Genomic DNA, 17,388 nt, shown 5'->3' with positions numbered 1-17,388 from the left:
TACAGCCTCGTCTGAGGCCAGTGTGGGAGTTTATACGCCAAACGTGCACACAAATGGAGGAAGTATAGTTCCAGGGGCTTTCTAACCAGCAGGTGGGGGCATTCCCCACCCCCACCAAGTCAGAGATGAGGTAGCCAGGCTCTCCCAACAAGTGACCAAGCCCTCGACCCTCCATCCTCCTCACTCCCCACCTCCATCACCTTGGTCTCAGGTCTAGTGCCACCCACTGATCGAGGCTGGCCCTTCCATTCATTTTCTCTTTGCAGACTCAGGGGACCCCTTTCTCCTGGACCTTGGAACTATGAACCTTTGGAGGTGACCTAGGAGAGAAGGGATGCAACCTTTTGGTCCTCCAGATGAGCGTCCCCTCCGAGGACTTGTGGAGTCCCGCATTGAGACTTACGGGGGCCAGCATCGGGCTTCGGCCCAGAGTACTGGCAGCAATCTCTATGCCCGAAGAGGCCTCGTGCTGGTGAGTCCAGGCCGTGCCCCAAAGGTGACCTGGGTGGGGCAGATGGGAGGATGCCCAGGCTTTCAGGTCTCTCTGCCTTTTACCGGTTCGTGGGCTGCTCTATTCCTATCCCTCACCCTACCTTCTCTCCTGGGTTGGGAGAGGTTGAGGAAGACAGTGCTGGGCCAGGCTCCCAGGACTCTGCACCCATCCCAGACAGATGGGGCACTCGAGGCAGAGAGCCAGGGGTGCCAGGCCATCAGAGGAGGTGCTGTTAGACAGGTCCGAGTCAGGGAGCTGGGGAACTTCGCCAAGCCCTGGGGATGGCACCTCCCAGACTACCACTTCTCCTGGGAGGAGCCTGTGGGCTCTGAGTCAGGGCTGGAGGAAGAGCAAAGGTTCAGAGTGCCCCTACTCTGAAAGTGGGGAGGGGTGTGGGGGCTCCCTAGCTCCACCCTGGCCCCACCTTCCTGGCCTGCCTCCAGTGCTGACCAAGGAAAGGGGTGTGGCGGCCAGCGGTCTTTCCCTCAGCCTCCACGGTTCCCTCCACCTTGAGAGCAGTTCTGCTTCCCGTTGGGGGTATCCCCAGCCTTACTGGAGGAAGATGTGTCCCTGGGAGATAGGGAGGACAGCTGGGGGTTCTCCCAGGCTGCGGGCGGAAAGGCAGAATAGGAAGTCTGTGGAGTAAATCCAACCACAGGCCGATCAAGGAATGTGACCAGGCCTGTCCAGGAGGAGACTTGTGGCCACGGCCTCAGCCTCTCACATGGAAGGGCAGCTGCCCCCACTGGATGGGACGCAGGCTGCATGCCCCTGGGGAGGAGCCACACATGTGTGTGCCCTCATCCCCACGTGTCAGGGAGGCTGTTCCCAAACCAGGGAAGCTGTGAGGGACCCAGATGTAGTGTGCACCATGCACTGTGCATGCAAGCCTAAGGTGCAGGGAGCGCACACGTGAGTGGGCAGACACGGGGAGGACACACACCGGAGCCCAGGCGTGTGCGCACCTGTGTGCTGCTCTGCAGGAGGCCCTGCTTCTGCCCTGGGCTCACTCGAGGAGCCAGCTTGGCATGTCCCTGCCCAACCCACTTGGCCTCCCTGGCAGCAGCCACTGTGACTCAGGGCAGGAGCGGCTCACACCAAACTGGTTTGAGGGGAGAAGTGAGTCAGTTCAGCTTGGACGAGTAAGGGCCTGGCCCCCAGTCCCTCCCTGGGACTTCTGGGGGAAGGGAGACACCCCCTGACCTTTCCTTGCTCTTCCCCCAGGATCCCGGTCGCCTACGCCTCCAGGACTATGTCCCCTTTGCCAAGAGCTCTGGCCAGACCCGAATCCTGTCTCCCATGAAGTTTCGAGAACCGGAGCCTGAGAAAAGGCTTGGAAGCCCTTTTGGGGCTGGCCCACCTCACTCCCCCAAACTCAAGGTGAGGGGTCCCTCTCTTCCCATTGCCATGCTCACAACCTGAGCTGTGATGTCCTCCAGAGATATTAGAGCCGCAAGCTCAGGCAGCCCCTCCAATAAGCCACTGGTCCTGTCTGGAGTCCTTCCCAGGGATACGTCCCTAAGCTATGCTTCCTCATAAAAATGTCCACATTATGGGCAAATATCAAAATGCTGCCTGAGACCTCTGGTTTCCTAAGTCCTGTTCTGGTCTCCCCCTGAAGGTCCCGCTAAAGGGTTATGTCTCAAGAGACCCCTGGAAGGCACCTTTCTGGTCAGGGAGCCCAGGTCAGACCCCTCTATCCTGGGACCTTTCTGCAAACCAAAGTGCCTCTCCATCCATGTTCCAGGGCACCCTTGCCCCTGTAATCCCAGCAGGGGTCGATCCCTGTCCCCTAGGCTTCCATACACACACACACACACACACACACACACACACAGCCCTCCCTGGGCTGTTGGGCTGCATGCCTGGGCTGTGGCCACAACTAATCCCTTTCTCAATTCCACCAGGAAGTCACCAAGGCCCATGAGCTGGAGATGAGGCTGTATACGTTCAGCATGTTTGGGATGCCCCGCCTGCCTCCTGAGGACCGGCGGCACTGGGAGATAGGAAAGGGCAGCGACAGCGACCTGACCATTGAGAAGTCCTGGAAGGAGCTGGTGCCTGGGCACAAGGTGAGCCTGTAACATAGTTTCTGTCCCCATGGGGTCACAGACACAAGTACACACATCTCACCTCTGTCTCTTCCCAAGGGAAAGGCCTCAGGTCATGTGGGGAAAGTGTTTGGAGAGATCTTACTCTAGGTCAGTGGTTTCCAACATGGGGCACATGCCCCACAGGGGGACAATTTGATTTTTAAGGGGGGCAATTTGAGAATGAGTTATTAACAGTGAATTTTTTGCATTTCTTATGGTTCTAGGGGCCTCATCTACAGTATATAAATATATAGTGAGCTCAGCCAACATTGCTCAGTGGTTGAGCATCAACCTATGAACCAGGAGGTCATGGTTCGATTCCTAGTCAGGGCACATGCCCGGGCTGTGGGCTTGTTCCCCAGTGTGGGGCGTGCAGAAGGTAGCCAATCAATGGTTCTCTCTCCCTTGATGTTTCTATCTCTCTCCCTCTCCCTTCCTCTCTGAAATCAATAAAAATATATTTTATAAAAAATAAATATATAGTGACATATTTATGCATTTCAGTTCTCTATTACTAGTATATGTTTTGAAACTTTATTTGCTATTTTTTCATATCACTTCATATTATTATTATTTTTTAACTATTTCTTGGTGATTTCTTCCTCCGTACTTCAACTGTCCTTTCATTCTTTTATTTTTCTCTTTCATGGATACCATGGCCTTTGTAAGCCTGTTTAGACCAAGTTAATGGCCTTTTAGGCTTCCTCCACGTGAATAGAAATTCACTTTTTGAATAAAAGAATTATATGTCATGAGGGGGTGGTAATCAGGATTTTAGAGATGGTTAGGTGGGGCATGGCAAAAAAAAGGTTGGGAATCACTGCTCTAGGTTCAAATCCAAACTCTGTCACTTACTAGTGAGACCTTGGTCATGACAACAAACCTCACTGAGCCTCAGTCATCTCACCTGTAAAATGGGGATGACACCTATACTTTGGAGGTTTGGTTTAAAGATTAAAAAGTCATCTATAAGCCCTAACTGATGGAATCAGTGGTTAGAGCATAGACCCATGCACTGAAGGGTCTTGGGTTCAATTCCCAGTCAAGGGCATGTACCTGGGTTGCAGCTTCAATTCCTAGCTCCAGTCAAGCTGTGTGCAAGAGGCAACCAATATCTCTCACATTGGTTTTCTAGCTCTCTCCCCCTCCCTCCTTCCTTCCCTTCCACCCTCTAAAAACCAGTGGGGAAAAATATACTCAGATGAGGATTAACAACAACAACAACAAAAGTCATCTATGAAGTAGATCCAGTAGCATAACAAATGGTAGCTGTTGTTCTGTTCTTTTCACTGTTCCCCAACTGAACCAGCCCCACTCCCATCCCAGGAGATGAGCCGGGAGCTTTGCCACCAACAGGAAGCACTCTGGGAGCTACTGACCACAGAACTGACCTACATTCGAATGCTCAAGATCATGACCGATGTGAGCCTCCCTCGGTCCCAGTCCTGGCCCCATCCTCAGCCATATACCCATCTCCCTTACAATTTCTCTGATCCTCCCAGACCAGAGGAGCAGGGTTGCTGGGGGAAGGAGGGGCAGGATACCAAAAGATCCCCCTGATTTGAGACCTTCCCAGGATCTTGGGAGAAAAGTTGGCAGTACTGAAGTTGGGGGTGGGGATGCATTAAAGGGCTAGGCTGGGGTCCTGAGAGGAAGAGGCTGGGTGCTGAAACCCTCATCTCTCCCTTCATCTAGCTCCTAGCCGCTGGTTTGCTGAACTTGCAGCGAGTAGGGCTGCTGATAGAAGTAAGTGGGAGTTCAGGAGGGGAGTCTGGTACATCCCAACCTCTGCGCCCGAGAAGCGGGGGGTAGGGTTGGAGGGGTCACAGAGAGCCCTCTAGGCTGCCCAGTCTGAATTTCCACTGTCCCATTTTCTAGGACACCTGCCCTTCCTACTCCCCTTCTTGGTCTAGACCCCAATAGGCCACTGGTCCCATCCCACTCCTCACCATCCAAGCTTAGCAGTTCTTGCTTGTCCATGGCCAAAGTTGCCTGCGGTGACCTGCCAAGTCATGCTGCTAAATTCTGCTCCCTCCTCCAGGTGTCAGCTGAGACCCTGTTCGGAAATGTCCCCAGCCTGATTCGAGCCCACCGGAGCTTTTGGGAAGAGGTGCTGGGGCCTACCCTGGGGAAGACTCGAGCCTCTGGCCAGCCTCTGGACCCTGTCAGCCTGCAGGACGGTTTCCTGGCGGTGAGGCATGGAGAAGGGTTTGATGAAGTGGGACTGGGGGAGCCCAGGGGTCCTGTCTGCAGGGCATGTCTACACAACTGGAATCCTTCTATGACTTGAGGGCGTCCCAGGGCACAGCCCCTTCCCCCAAATATCACTTCACCCCATGCCCTTCACTTGACAAGTATGACCTCTGTCCCAGAGGTTCTTTGGGCTTCTGGAGACCCTTACATATGACGTGAAATTGCAGCTGTCTCAGGAAAGAGTTCCACCTAAGCTCTTATCAACTACAGTGGGGCCTTGACTTACGAGTGTCCCGACTAACGAGTTTTTTGAGATACCAGCTGTCTCTCGCTGATTTTTTGCATTGAGTTGATAATTTGAGTTAACGAGCTCCATAATGAGCTTGGTCTCAGAACGAATTAAATTAAACTCGTAAGTCAAGGCCCCACTGTATAACATCTTCTTAGACAGAGATCCCCTGACAAAGAGCGGGAAGCAAGAATGAGGTCTGGGTGAGGGGCGTAAAAGGCCACCAGGGTACCTGGAGCATGAAGTATGACAAGAGAAAGAAAGAGAGGCCCAGGATCAGACTTTCCCAGTTTTCTCCAACCAGGAAGATGTGGGCCTTGCAGAGCTGGAAAGGGGTAGTGAGTTGGGGAGACAATCTCCTGGGAGCCATAGGTGGCCCCCTTCCACAGGACAGGGCTTCTGGGCCAGCCTCAGATCACCACCCCCCTGTCGGGTGAAATGGGATCTGCATGTCCTGAAAACGTTTCGGCTGAATTATTGATGGCAGGAGTGAATTCAGAGCAGCAGGGCAGGCAGGGGCTGTGGACAGGAGCTCAGAGAGCAGCAGTAGGTCGGCCTCTCAGGTCCTCAACTCCTCCTTAGAATCCAGAGAAGGGCTGGCAGTCATGGGAGGTAGGGATTGGCAGGAGCTGGACTAAGAGTCTATGAGAGGCTGTCTCCACCCCCACCCTACCCTGTACACCCTGATCCCCATGCTCTGCAGCCAAAGCCTGTATCTCATGACCTTCTTTCCCTGCCTGCTCACCTCCCACCCCCCATCCCTCTAGATCAGCCAGCGGTTCCAGCCCTATGTCCAGTACTGCCTGAGAGTGAAGCAGACCATGGCTTACGCCCGGGAGCAGCAAGACAATAACCCTCTCTTCCGTACCTTCGTGCAGGTGGGAGAGGGGGTGGCAGGAAGGGAGATGGGTGGACCCTAGACAACTGGATTCCCCTCTACCCCCCACCCCCAATCTCCAGCTGGGCCCAAGGCTGAGTCCATCAATTAGGGTGGGGCAGACTGCTGACCCCCTGCCCACCTTCCCTGGCAGTGGTGTGAGAAGCACAAGCGCTCGGGGAGGCAGATGCTGGGTGACTTACTCATCAAGCCCCACCAGCGCATCACCAAGTACCCACTGCTGCTACAGGCCGTGCTCAAGAGGACCCCTGAGGCACAAGCCCGCCAGGCCTTGAATGACATGGTAGGTGGCCTGGCAGGGCCAGTACCCTGGGAGTTGGAGGGTGGTGTGCAGGAGTTGCCCTCCAGGAACTCTTGAGGGCCTCTTTTCTTGAATGTATGTGACAGTGTGGCACTGACCGGCCAGCCTGTAAGGAGGCTGTGGTTGCCGTTGCTTGGGTGGGATGTACAGGGTGTGGAGCTGAGCTGCTCCTCTGCCACACCCCACCTTCACCTAGATCACAGCTGTGGAGTCGTTCCTGCAACACATCAATAAGCAGGTCCGCCAGGGCGAAGATCAGGAGAATTTGGTGGCGGCAGCCCAGCGCATTGGGCCCTATGAGGTGCTGGAGCCGTCCAGTGAGGAGATGGAGAAGGTGAGAGAGGGAAGGGGGCTCAGAGAAAGCAAGGTCCCCAGGAAAGTGGATGCAGCGGAAGCCTGGAGGGGAAGGGGTGGAGGTGCCACAGAGGGGTGTGTCCATCATTCCTTCCTGGTGGTGAGGGTCCCAGGGGCAGAGTTCAAAAGAGTAGAAAAAAAGGCCCTGAAATGCTTCCTCTCCCTCCAAGCGGAGGATGGAAGACAGATGGAAAGAGCCAGTGCTGGTGACAGAACAGAGAACCATCTTGCCCAGGAGGTACACAGGAGTCCTATCCAGTCCCCTAACCCTCTCCTCTGTGTCCCTCAGAACCTGCGTCCTTTCTCCAACCTGGACTTGATGTCCCCCATGCTGGGGGTTGCTCCTGAGCACACCAGGCAGCTGCTGCTGGAGGGACCTGCGAGAGTGAAGGAGGGGCGAGAAGGGAAGGTGAGGGAGCATGGGTAGGAGCAGAGATGATGTGAGATGGACTGAAGAGAAGGGAGAGATGATGGGAGGTAGGATGAGAGTCATATAAGATGAAAATGGGAGAGAGGGGTGTGCGTGTGTGTGTGTGTGTGTGTGTGCGTGTCTGTCTGTCTCTGTGTGTGTGTCTGTGTGTGTGACTAGGTCACTTCTGTGTGTGTATGGGGAAGAGGACATGGTTCTGGCTACAGCTCTGATTGTTTGTACAACCCTGAGTCAGCCACTTTCCCTGCCTGTAAAGTGAGAGAAGGGACCAAGCTGACACCCCCTCCAGCCCTAGCATTCCACAATGTGCACTTGTCCCTATGTATGTGCACACCCACATGTGCACACCCATGCATGAGCCCCCACATGTGCACACTCATGCATGAGTCCAGTCCCTGCCCCGCCCTTCCCCCTGCTCCAGCTGACCTGGCCTCTTTCTCCTACACACGCCCCCAGCTGGACGTGTACCTGTTCCTCTTCTCTGACGTGCTCCTGGTGACCAAGCCTCAACGCAGGGCGGACAAAGCCAAGGTTATCCGCCCCCCCTTCATGCTGGAGAAGCTTGTGTGTCGACCACTCCGGGACCCTAGTATGTCTCCTGTGGGGACTTTTTCCCTCCCCTTTCCTCTTGGAAGAGGGAAAGAGGTGTCAGGATGGGCTTCCAAAACAATCCAGTCCTTGAAGCAAACCTTTTCTCCGACTCAGACAGCTTTCTGGCGATCCACCTCACTGACTTCCAGTGCGTCTCCAGTGCCCTCATCGTGCACTGTCCCAGCGCTGCAGACCGTGCCCAGTGGCTGGAGAAGACCCAGCAGGCCCAGGTATGTGAGAGCCAGGTGTGGAAGGGGTGGCTGGGGGCCCTGGAGCTCAGAACCTGGAGCACAGAGGGGAGGAGGAAGAGAGAGAGGCTGGAGCTGATGCAGACTCAGACTGTCCTCAGGAGGGAGACACAGCCTTGACTATCCCTGACCATCATAAGAGGAGAGAAGAGCCCCTTGAGCCACCTGCTCTGCCAGTCCCTGGGAGAGTCCAAGACGGCATCCCCTAGAAGTTTCTACGCCTTGAAACAATTTACTTCTGAACTTCAGTCTTGTCAACAGACATTAATGGGGCCCTTACTGGCTGCAGGCACCAGCTCAGCGCTAGGCAATCAATGTTCCTGCCCTCAAGGAATGTGCATGGCAGCCTAGCTAGACAAGTTAGTGTACGACTACAGAAACATGCATACGTAATGGAACTCAGCCCAAAAGGGAATAATTCGTTCTGCCTGGAGGGTTGGTTAGGAAGGGGACAGACAAGGGGGAGGGTGCGCTGAGAAGCCTTCACTGAGGAGCCCTTATCTGAGCTCCGTTTGGGGGAATATCTAGGAATATCTAGGAGTGTTTCAGGGAAACAGGGTGGGAAGGAAAGGTATTTCAAATGGAGACACGGAATGTGCAAAGGTCGGAGATATGAAACAGCTGTGTGGTGTGTTGAGCGACGCACCAACCTGGGAGTTCATATCACCAGGACATAAAGCACAGGCAGGCACAGCGGCAGAGAGGCTGGGAGGCAGGCCCCGCCAGCTTGCCCATCTCCCATGTCACATAAGGAACTTGAACTTTGTCCTTCAGATGACAGGGAACCAGTGAAGGTGCTGAAAGTGACGTGGGCAGATGTAGGTGATTAGAGCTAGAGGAGTTCAGAAGGCAGAGCCACATGGAGCTGTACTGGCACCACAAACGGAGCGACTTACAGTAGCAGAAACATGTTCTTTCCCAGTTCTGGAGGCCAGAAGTTGGAAACCAAGGGGCCACACTTTCTCTCCAAGGTTCTAGGGGACAACCCTTCCTTGCTTCTCCCAGCTTCCAGCTGTTCCTTGGCTTCTCTATTCTCTGCCTCTGTCCAAATTTCCCTCTCCTGTCTCTCATGAAGACACCAGCCATTACATTTAGAGCCCACCCTAAACCCAGGATGGCCCTTAACTTAGGATCTTCGCACCCTCTTTACGAATAAGGTCACATTCCCAGGACCTAGACAAATCTTCCTGGGCTACTGTTCAACCCACTGCAGGAGCAGAATGACCAAAGTAGTGTGAGGAGTGGAGCTGGACTTAAAGGACAGGGAAGATCATGAGCAGAAGAGTCAAGGGAGCACTTGGTGGGATTTGTTGGGGGCAGTGACCTTGTGTGTCTGAGTCTGGAGCAAAAGGGTTTATGTGAGCTGGTGATTGAGAGGCCAGGCTCTACAGGACCCCAAGAGCTACAGAAGAGAGTGGACTGGGCGAGACTGGAACTGAATTGGGTTGATGAGAGAGAACCACCATAGATTCTTGAGCCAGGCATGCCATGGTGAAATCAATGTGTTTTGTCTTTGTCTTGAATTGTAAGGTGACCGTGACAGGTGGGCTGGGGGAGGGGAAGATTGGTGGCAGGAGATTTATTTTGCTGGTTTGGGTGTAAAATACTGAGGTTTATTTAATGCCATGGTCTTTGGGACACGTTGCCAAAAAAAGAGCTAAAGAAGAAGAAACAGGTGAGACTTAGGGAGACTGGTTAAAAGCCTACACTGAATGAATGAATATCTAGGCTCAAACACCAGTTCTACCTCTCACTAGCTGGGTCATCTTGGGTGAGCTTCCATTTCTTCGCCTGCAAATGGATATACTGTTATTATTTACTTTTTGTGCACTCGGGGGGAGGGGGGGTGTCCCTCAGCCTGGCCTGTGCCCTCTCACAGTCTGGGACCCCTCGGGGGATGACCACCTGCTGGCTTAGGCCCACTCCCTGGGGGATTGGGCCTAAGCTGGCAGTCAGACATCCCTCTGGCAGCCCGGAAGCCCTCAGCAGATGTCCACTTGCCAGCGGGGAGCAGGCCTAAGCTGCAGTCGGACATTCTTAGCGCTGCTGAGGAGGCGGGAGAGGCTCCTGCCACCAGCGCTGTACTGGCAGCCGGCAGCCTGGCTTGTGGCTGAGCAAAACTCCCACTGTGGGAGCACACTGACCACCAGGGGGAAGCACCTGCATTGAGCATCTGCCCCCTGGTGATCAGTGTGTGTCATAGTGACCAGTCATTCCCAGTCGTTCTGCTGTTAGGGTCAATTTGCATATTACCCTTTTATTATATAGGATAGAGGCCTGGTGCATGGGTGGGGGCCGGCTGGTTTGCCCTGAAGTGTGTCCCAGATCAGGGTGGGGGTCCTGCTGAGGTGCCTGGCAAGCCTGGGTGAGAGGCTGATGGCTGTTTGCAGGCTGGCCACAGCCCCTTCATGGTGGGGGTCCCTGCTGGTGTGCCTGGCCAGCCTGGGTGAGGGGCTGATGGCTGTTTGCAGGCTGGCCACAGCCCCTTCAGGGTGGGGGTCCCTGCTGGGGTGCCTGGCCATCCTGGGTGAGGGGCTGAGGGATGTTTGCAGGCTGGCCACAGCCCCCAGCCACCAAAGCTCCCAGTGGAGGCTAGCTGGAAACAGGTATCTGGGATTTATTTATCTTCTATAATTGAAACTTTGTTGCCTTGAGCAGAGCCAGCCAGGACAGGCAGAAGTTTGGCTTCCTCCATCACCAGGGCAACCAAGCCTCCTGCTTGCTTTAGCTCCGTGGCTGCCAGCTGCCATCTTAGTTGTGTTAATTTGCATATAGTCTCTCTGTCTAGTGGGCATGGCTTATAGGTGTGGCTTGTGAGTGTAGCAGAGGTACAGTCAATTTGCATGTTTCTCTTTTATTAGATAAGATAACAGTCCTTGCTTCACAGAGAAGATTCCAAGGTCATTCTGATTAAGCAAATGCATGATCACAGCTCTGAAACCCTTCCACAGAGACCAAGGATGGTTGCTCCCCAAGGTTCCCGTATGAAAGACTGCTTTGGCTATGGTGCCCCTGACAGAAATGAATCCTTAGAAAGAGAAGCCTGTTTGTTAAGTTGTTTCCTGGGAGTTGTTTCCTAGGGTAGCAATATTCAGTTTTAAACAGAAGCACTTTGGAAATGCGTCAGTGGGAGATAGCCAAGGGGAGGCATCTTGGAGGCTTGTCAAAACATGGAAACACAGACCTGAGTTCAGGTGAGAAATGAGGGTGAACTATGAAAGTTGCTAAAAGAGTAAATCTTAACCACAAGAAGAAATTTTTTTCTAACAATGTATGGTGATGGATGTTAACTAGACTTAGTGTGGTGATCATTTCATTATTTATCCTATATAATAAAAGCCTCATATGCGAACTGGTTGGCCATTCAACCAATCAAAGCATAATATGCTAATGATAAGCTAAGGCCACTCAACCACTCGCTGTGTCATGCACTGACCACCAGGGGGTAGACGCTCTGACCGGTAGGTTAGCTTGCTGCTGGGGTCCAGCTGATCGGGACTGAGCGAGGTGGGCTGGATTTGCCCTGGAGCCCTCCCACAGTCCCTCTCCGGCTGGCCCACCTCCCGCATCCCTCCCTGACCCCAATCCTGCACCAGTGGGGTCCCTGAACCTGGCCTGTGCCCTCTCGCAATCCAGGCTGAGGGGGACCCCCTGAGTGCACAAATTTTGTGCATTGGGCCTCTAGTTTATATATAAATATATATTTATATATATATATTAAATCATAACCTTGTACACCTGAAATTAATATAATGTTATATGTCAATTATACCTCAATTTTAAAAACAGAAGAGGCGTTTTGAACAAGGAAAGAAATCTTATTGTAGATTATTTCTAAAGAATGCAACTTCATTATGTTTAAGGTGTTTAAGTCAAATTAGTGTTCCTCATAGAGCTTGCTGTAATGAATAGATAACAGTGATTTGTCATTAGCATATCAGGCAGTTAGAGCTTCTGAAACTTCTGAGAATATGTGAAGAGTCTGTTCTTTAAATAATTTTAAGCATTCTTTCCGCAATCTTATTTATGATATCGTATCATAATATGGACAGATTATTTGAGGAAAGAAAAACCAGAGCTTAGGCTCTGTTTAAATACCATATTAAAAATTCTGAATTGGGGGAGTAAAAAATAAATATGGGTTTTTTGCCATTTAAAAAAAAAGAAGAATGAATTAAGGGTGAAAGGAGGAACCTCAAGATATTGTGTCCTCCAGCCCTGTGGGCTGCCACTTCCTTAAATACCTAAAACAGGATGGTGACGGTCCCCAGGAAGGCAGAGGTAGGGGACAGGGTTGGGTGTGGAGTGGGGGTGGTTTTAGTGTTGACTGGTCTCCGGCTGCCCCGCTTCAGGCCCCCTCCATACTTCCCTCTCTCTATGTGACAGGGTCCTTCTCTCTATCCCACTCTCCCCAGCACAAACACAGTGTCCACATGGCTGGACTGGCCGACAACCGGCACCACTCCAGTGGCCAGTCGAGTTGTACTGAAGGCAGGATAGGAGTGGAGCTGAGGACAGAACTGGAGACAAGCCCAGCCTGTCAGGACCGCAGGTGGGGCCCTGACCTGCAGGCAGCCTCCCTTCTGTACCAGCCCCGCCAGCAGGACCTTCTCCTTTTCCTTTGGTTCCTAGTCCCAGGACAGTACCCCCACCCCTTCTCCTTTTAGAACCCCCAAGGGACCACAAAAACGTGCTGACATTTTATTATGCAAAATAATTGAGCCCCCTAGTCTCACTACTGACTAACAGAGGAAAGGAGGTCACTTCTGATGCCTAAAACTCCGGCCTCCCTTTGCAAAACAAAGAACGGAAGCTTTGAAATTAATTTGTCCTGCTGTTATCTCACACCAGATTCTCAGAGAACAACACCCCCCCCCCCCCTATCGCCATCAGTCACTGTAAACTGCAGAGGGCAGTAGAGGATCTACAGCAACCCCCAGGGGTCAGATTTTTTTTCTCCCCTCACAGAAATGCAGATGGAGATTTATTCCTGGTGAGCCTGCCCACAGTGGCTTAAGCTTTTAGAGAAAAGGAGCTTCTCAGGGGAAAGCAAACTGAATCTTGGGAAATGCCCATATTTAGGGGATGAGAAGAGGAAAAGACACCAGTGACAGGAACAGAAAGAGATGAAGGCCAAGAAATGAGAGGCGGGGCAGAGCCCAGCTCGGGTTGTCTGTGTTCTCACAGGAGTCATTACGTGTCTCTGGGGAACTGTGTGACAATGGGAACTGCCACACAGGACAGACGAGAGAATTATGTTTGTAAACTGTTTGGCCCGAAGCCCAGCCCGAAATGGGCGCTCCATACATGCTTGTTGTTGTCATCATGAGGCGGGTGGGGGACCTCAACATCTGGGGGCCTCTGGAAGGAGAGCGGGTGGATCTGGGAGCCGCCCCAGGGGCAGCGGGACAAGAGGCATTTCCTCTCAAGGCGTCAGGTCCCCGCCAGGGCAAGGGAAGAGTGTGTGCTGAGGGGGCCCTCCCCTCCTGTTCCCGGCTGCTGGGGTGTCACAGTCTGGCTCAAGCACCAATTTCCTCTTCCTTTCCCACCCTGCCCCCAGCATGTCTTTCCTGTTATCCCTGCTAAGAAAACCTCTGGGTTACTGGAGAGGCTTTGGGGTGGCCGGGGGCCCTTCAAACAGCCCCAGCCCCTGGTGTCTGAGGTCCCTGCCTCCCTGCTTCTTCCTGGGGCAGGGCCAGGGGCAAGGTTAGTGGAGATGCTGGTATTGGATGTTCCTTACAGACACCCCACCCCCATTTCCAGTTATTTTCTTCCACACACTGTCCCTATCCTGAGCGTCCCAAACACAACACTGAACTTTGGTCTTGTAGGGTAAAAGGGCTTGGCATCTAAGCAGGATGAGCCGGCTGTCCCGGCCACTCCCAGGCCCCAGAATGGCCCCTCCCACACTCAGCACGGAGAGGGGACAGGGAGAAGTCCCAGGCCTTGGCCTGGTGTGCTGGGTTCCTGCTCCCAGGCACCACCATCCCTTGCTCTGGCCAACAGACCAAGTCTTATGAGACCACTAAGAATCCTCACAATGCTTTCTCCCTCTGGAGACTGACTGGAGAGCCAGGGCAAGGAGAGTTGGAAATAGAAGCTCATGTCGCTGATGTCATTTTCCTATTCCTGTCCACCATTCTCCAATATGTCTCCTGTCCTGATCTCCCGAACCACTCTGTTCCTGAGAAGCTTTAGGGAGGTCTAGGCACCCAGTAGTTGCGGGTTCATATACCTGAAGTGGGGAGATATTCAAATGCTTACCAACCAGAATGGCATGGGCACCAACCAATCAGAGTGGAGCATTGGGAAGGTGGCGGGTCTTAGAGGTCCTCTGCTGAGCAGGATGCTAACTGTCCCCTGCAGTTGCTGGATTTTGGGGAGCAGGGTAGCCCTAGGGAAAGGAGGCAGAAGGCTCAGACAGCAGCCCTTGGCTTACCAGCATGGAAGTACTTGAGTATTTTAACAACTATGGGCCATCCAGTGAGTACTGACATCAGCGCTGCCCCCAGCAGCCGCCAGTCCCTTTCACCACACCTCCTTCAGCCTCTCCTGGGTTCCGCGGCCTTCCCTCCTCCTCCCCCAGCAGATGTTATCCTTTCACAACTCTGAACCCTTCCGCTGCCCTTGATTACTGCCCGAAGACTCAGGGAAAGGCCCAGTCCCAGTGCTGTTTCTCTCTACTGTGCAACCTTGAGCAAGTCCCTTCATCTCTCAAAGTCTTGTTTACTCATCTGTAAAATGGGCTGATATCCATGCTTTTCCACTCTGCAGGGTGATGGTGTGTCTGAAATGACTGTGTGCATGTGGAGGTGCTCTGTGAACCACTTCTCAGATGTCACTATTTTATTCTGATGATGCCCCTATGAAAATGTTGAGGCAGGAAGACAGAAAACATAATGTATCCTCTCTCCAAACCTCTTGCGACAGCCTTGTTTTCATCTCTGAAGGACAGCAGAGTCCTCAGCGCAAGACAAAGCCTGCCTCTACCCATCCTGGTGGCAGGAGGAAGAATAACCTGAGGATGCAGGACTTATGCCCCACCATCACCACCAATCAGGGAGGGCTTCCTGAAGGAGGAGGCAGACCAGATAGAGGGCTTGTCAAGGGGCATGAGAAGCAGGAAGAACTGTATATGGAGGAAAGAGGGCTTTCTGTCCAGGAGTTCAAATCCTGGCTCTGTCCCACTTCCTTACTGCATGATCTTGGCAGTCATTAACCTCAGTGTCCATTTCTCAGTAGCAAAGTAGAAGTAAAAAAAATAGCACCTACTTCATCTGGTTGTTGTGAAGACTAAAGGAGATAATGTATGTAAAGCACTTAGCCCAGTGCCTGGCATACAGCAAATGCTCAGTAATCAAGGATCTTTTTTTTTTTTTTAGATTTTTAAATCTTTTTTAAAAATTTTACTAGAAAGAGAGAGAGGAGAGACATCGGTTTGTTGTTCCACTAATTTATATACTCATTGGTTGATTCTTGTGTGTGCCCTGATGGGGGATCGAACCTGCAACCTTGGCATATCAGGATGACACTCTAACCAACAATAATCAAGGATCTTAATGGAAGTATTCCCATCCCAGGTCACCCTGCAAAAGCTGAAGGCACAGGAATATGTCCAACAGAAGAGGGAACTCCTAGCCCTCTACAGGGACCAGGACCAGGAGTCTCTGAGCACCAGGCCCTCCACGCCTTCCCCAGAGGGCTCTCAGAGCAGCGTGGAAGGGAGGTAAGACCCACAGGGACCACCAGCTCTCCCACAAGAAGGAGGCTGCAGGTAAAGAGGGAGAGACGGGGAAAGGCTGCAAAATGATATGACAGCGCTTGGGGCAGTTAGGAATAGACTGGGGAACCCAGGCTACAGGTTGGAGAACAGGTTGGCATCAGCCATGTGCCTCCTGGGGCAGACCTGGAGGTTAGCCAGCCTAGGGTTGGCGCAGACTGAAAGAAATAAACACAAGAAGCGTGAACTCCCTGAGAGGAGCAGGCTCCCCAGGCTGGGGATAGAGTGTGAAGGCCGGTAGGGATTTGCAGAAAGAGCGTCAGGGACCAACTTAGTCCAAATTCCCAGAGTGTGAAAGGTTCATCCTTAAAAAAAAGCTGTTCAGCAGCATGGTTGGAGAAAAAAGAGCCATCAGGGGGGTAACCTCGGATGTCAGGAACCCCACAGAACATACCTGAGCACTTACTTGACACAAGGACCTGGACCAAGTGTTGTGAGCTTACAGTCCAACCAGAGATGATAGAACAGTGTAAAGGCGAGACCAAATTAAATTGGGAGGAGGGACCACTTCTGAATGGAGTGACCAAGGGATACTTCCTGGATTTGAACTTGACCCCTGAGCATCTGACTCTGACCATTCATTCATTCGTAGGAATTCTGAGTTCTGCACCATCATCCCCCACCTGGTGGTGACGGACGACACGGATGAAGACATCCCCTTGGTACCAGATGACACCTCAGACTCTGGCTACAGCACTCTGATCCCAGTCTCCCCCAAGGATTCCCACTCCCCACTGAGCCGGCTGCGCCCATGGGCCCTTCGGCGGCACCCCGGCTTCACCCTCTCCGCCCTGGACCTCCGGGATGTTACTTTGCGCCCCCAGCCTCCTGACCCCCAAGCTCCCCAGCGCCGAAGCACCCCTGAACTGCCAGGGGAAGTTATCCGAAGAGGAAGCAGCCTTCCCAGGGGAGAGCGGCCCGCCTGGTCTGAGGAAGAAGATGGGACCTCGGTGGGAGGGAACGTGGTAGTGGAGACCTTGCATAGGGCCCAGCTTCGGGGGCAGCTCCCACACTCCCCGACCCACGCTGACTCTGCTGGGGAAAGCCCCTGGGCGTCCTCAGAGGACGAGGAAGAAGAGGGGCCCCTCTTCCGGAGACCCTCCCCGGGCCCCCTCAGTGCGGAGGACATGCTCAGAGAGATCCGGGAGGAGCTGGCCAGCCAAAGGATCGAGGGGGGCCCGGAGCCTGGGGACAGCGGGCCTCGGAAGCTGACTCGGGTGCAATTGCAGAGGATGCGTGGGCCTCACATCATACGGCTGGACACCCCCGTGTCCACATCGTAAGTGCTGAAGGGAAGGTGGCCTGGGCGGGAGCAGAGGGGAAGGAAGGCAGGACGGAGCGGGCCGGTATGTCAGGGTAGGAGGTCGGTGGGGAGGGGTCGGTAGAGAAGGGCAGAGCCGGAGCAGGGGCCATGGCAGGGCCGGGCCCTGAGCCTCACTCTTCATCCCCTGTCTTTTCAGAGAGGTGTGAGGAACACGCAGGACCTTTGGTTTGGCATTGCTTCCCGAGGAAATCTCTCTCCCAAGAGTGCTGGTCACCACCACCCCGCCCCCGCCCCCCAGGACTGCACCTCAAGGTCCACGCTCCCCATGAGGAAGCCTGGCCCGGGATACCCCGGGCTCCCTGCTCTAAGAACTCTGGGCATCGAGCGCTGTACATTGTGTACCATAGACACCGGATCCCCACATAAAGTTGTGCATAAAAATGACTGCCCGGTC

General features: G+C 53.4%; 1 protein-coding gene across 2 annotated transcripts; it reads left to right on the top strand.

Moving 5' to 3' along the window:
* Window positions 1–334: 334 nt before the first annotated feature.
* On the top strand, window positions 335–17,370 carry PLEKHG6 (pleckstrin homology and RhoGEF domain containing G6; the record flags this gene model as incomplete). 2 transcript variants are annotated; one of them, XM_081084211.1, is made up of 15 exons in its annotated part: window positions 335–472; window positions 1,718–1,873; window positions 2,401–2,565; window positions 3,913–4,008; window positions 4,282–4,332; window positions 4,628–4,777; window positions 5,836–5,946; window positions 6,100–6,249; window positions 6,464–6,601; window positions 6,911–7,030; window positions 7,508–7,640; window positions 7,757–7,872; window positions 15,471–15,616; window positions 16,263–16,949; window positions 17,131–17,370. In XM_081084211.1, the coding sequence occupies 15 exons, from the start codon at window positions 335–337 to the stop codon at window positions 17,138–17,140; spliced, it is 2,367 nt and encodes a 788-aa protein (XP_080940337.1). The 2 variants fall into 2 exon arrangements, with proteins under 2 accessions (XP_080940337.1, XP_080940338.1); XM_081084212.1 differs by lacking the exon at window positions 17,131–17,370 and having other exon boundaries at window positions 335–466; window positions 16,263–16,953.
* Between the last annotated feature and the right edge of the window lie 18 nt (window positions 17,371–17,388).

This window comes from Myotis nattereri (assembly GCF_964212035.1).
Source record: "Myotis nattereri genome assembly, chromosome: 2".
Taxonomy (NCBI): domain Eukaryota; kingdom Metazoa; phylum Chordata; class Mammalia; order Chiroptera; family Vespertilionidae; genus Myotis; species Myotis nattereri.
The sequence above is the reverse complement of the archived record's forward strand: the minus strand, read 5'-3'. Positions and strand labels throughout refer to the sequence as shown.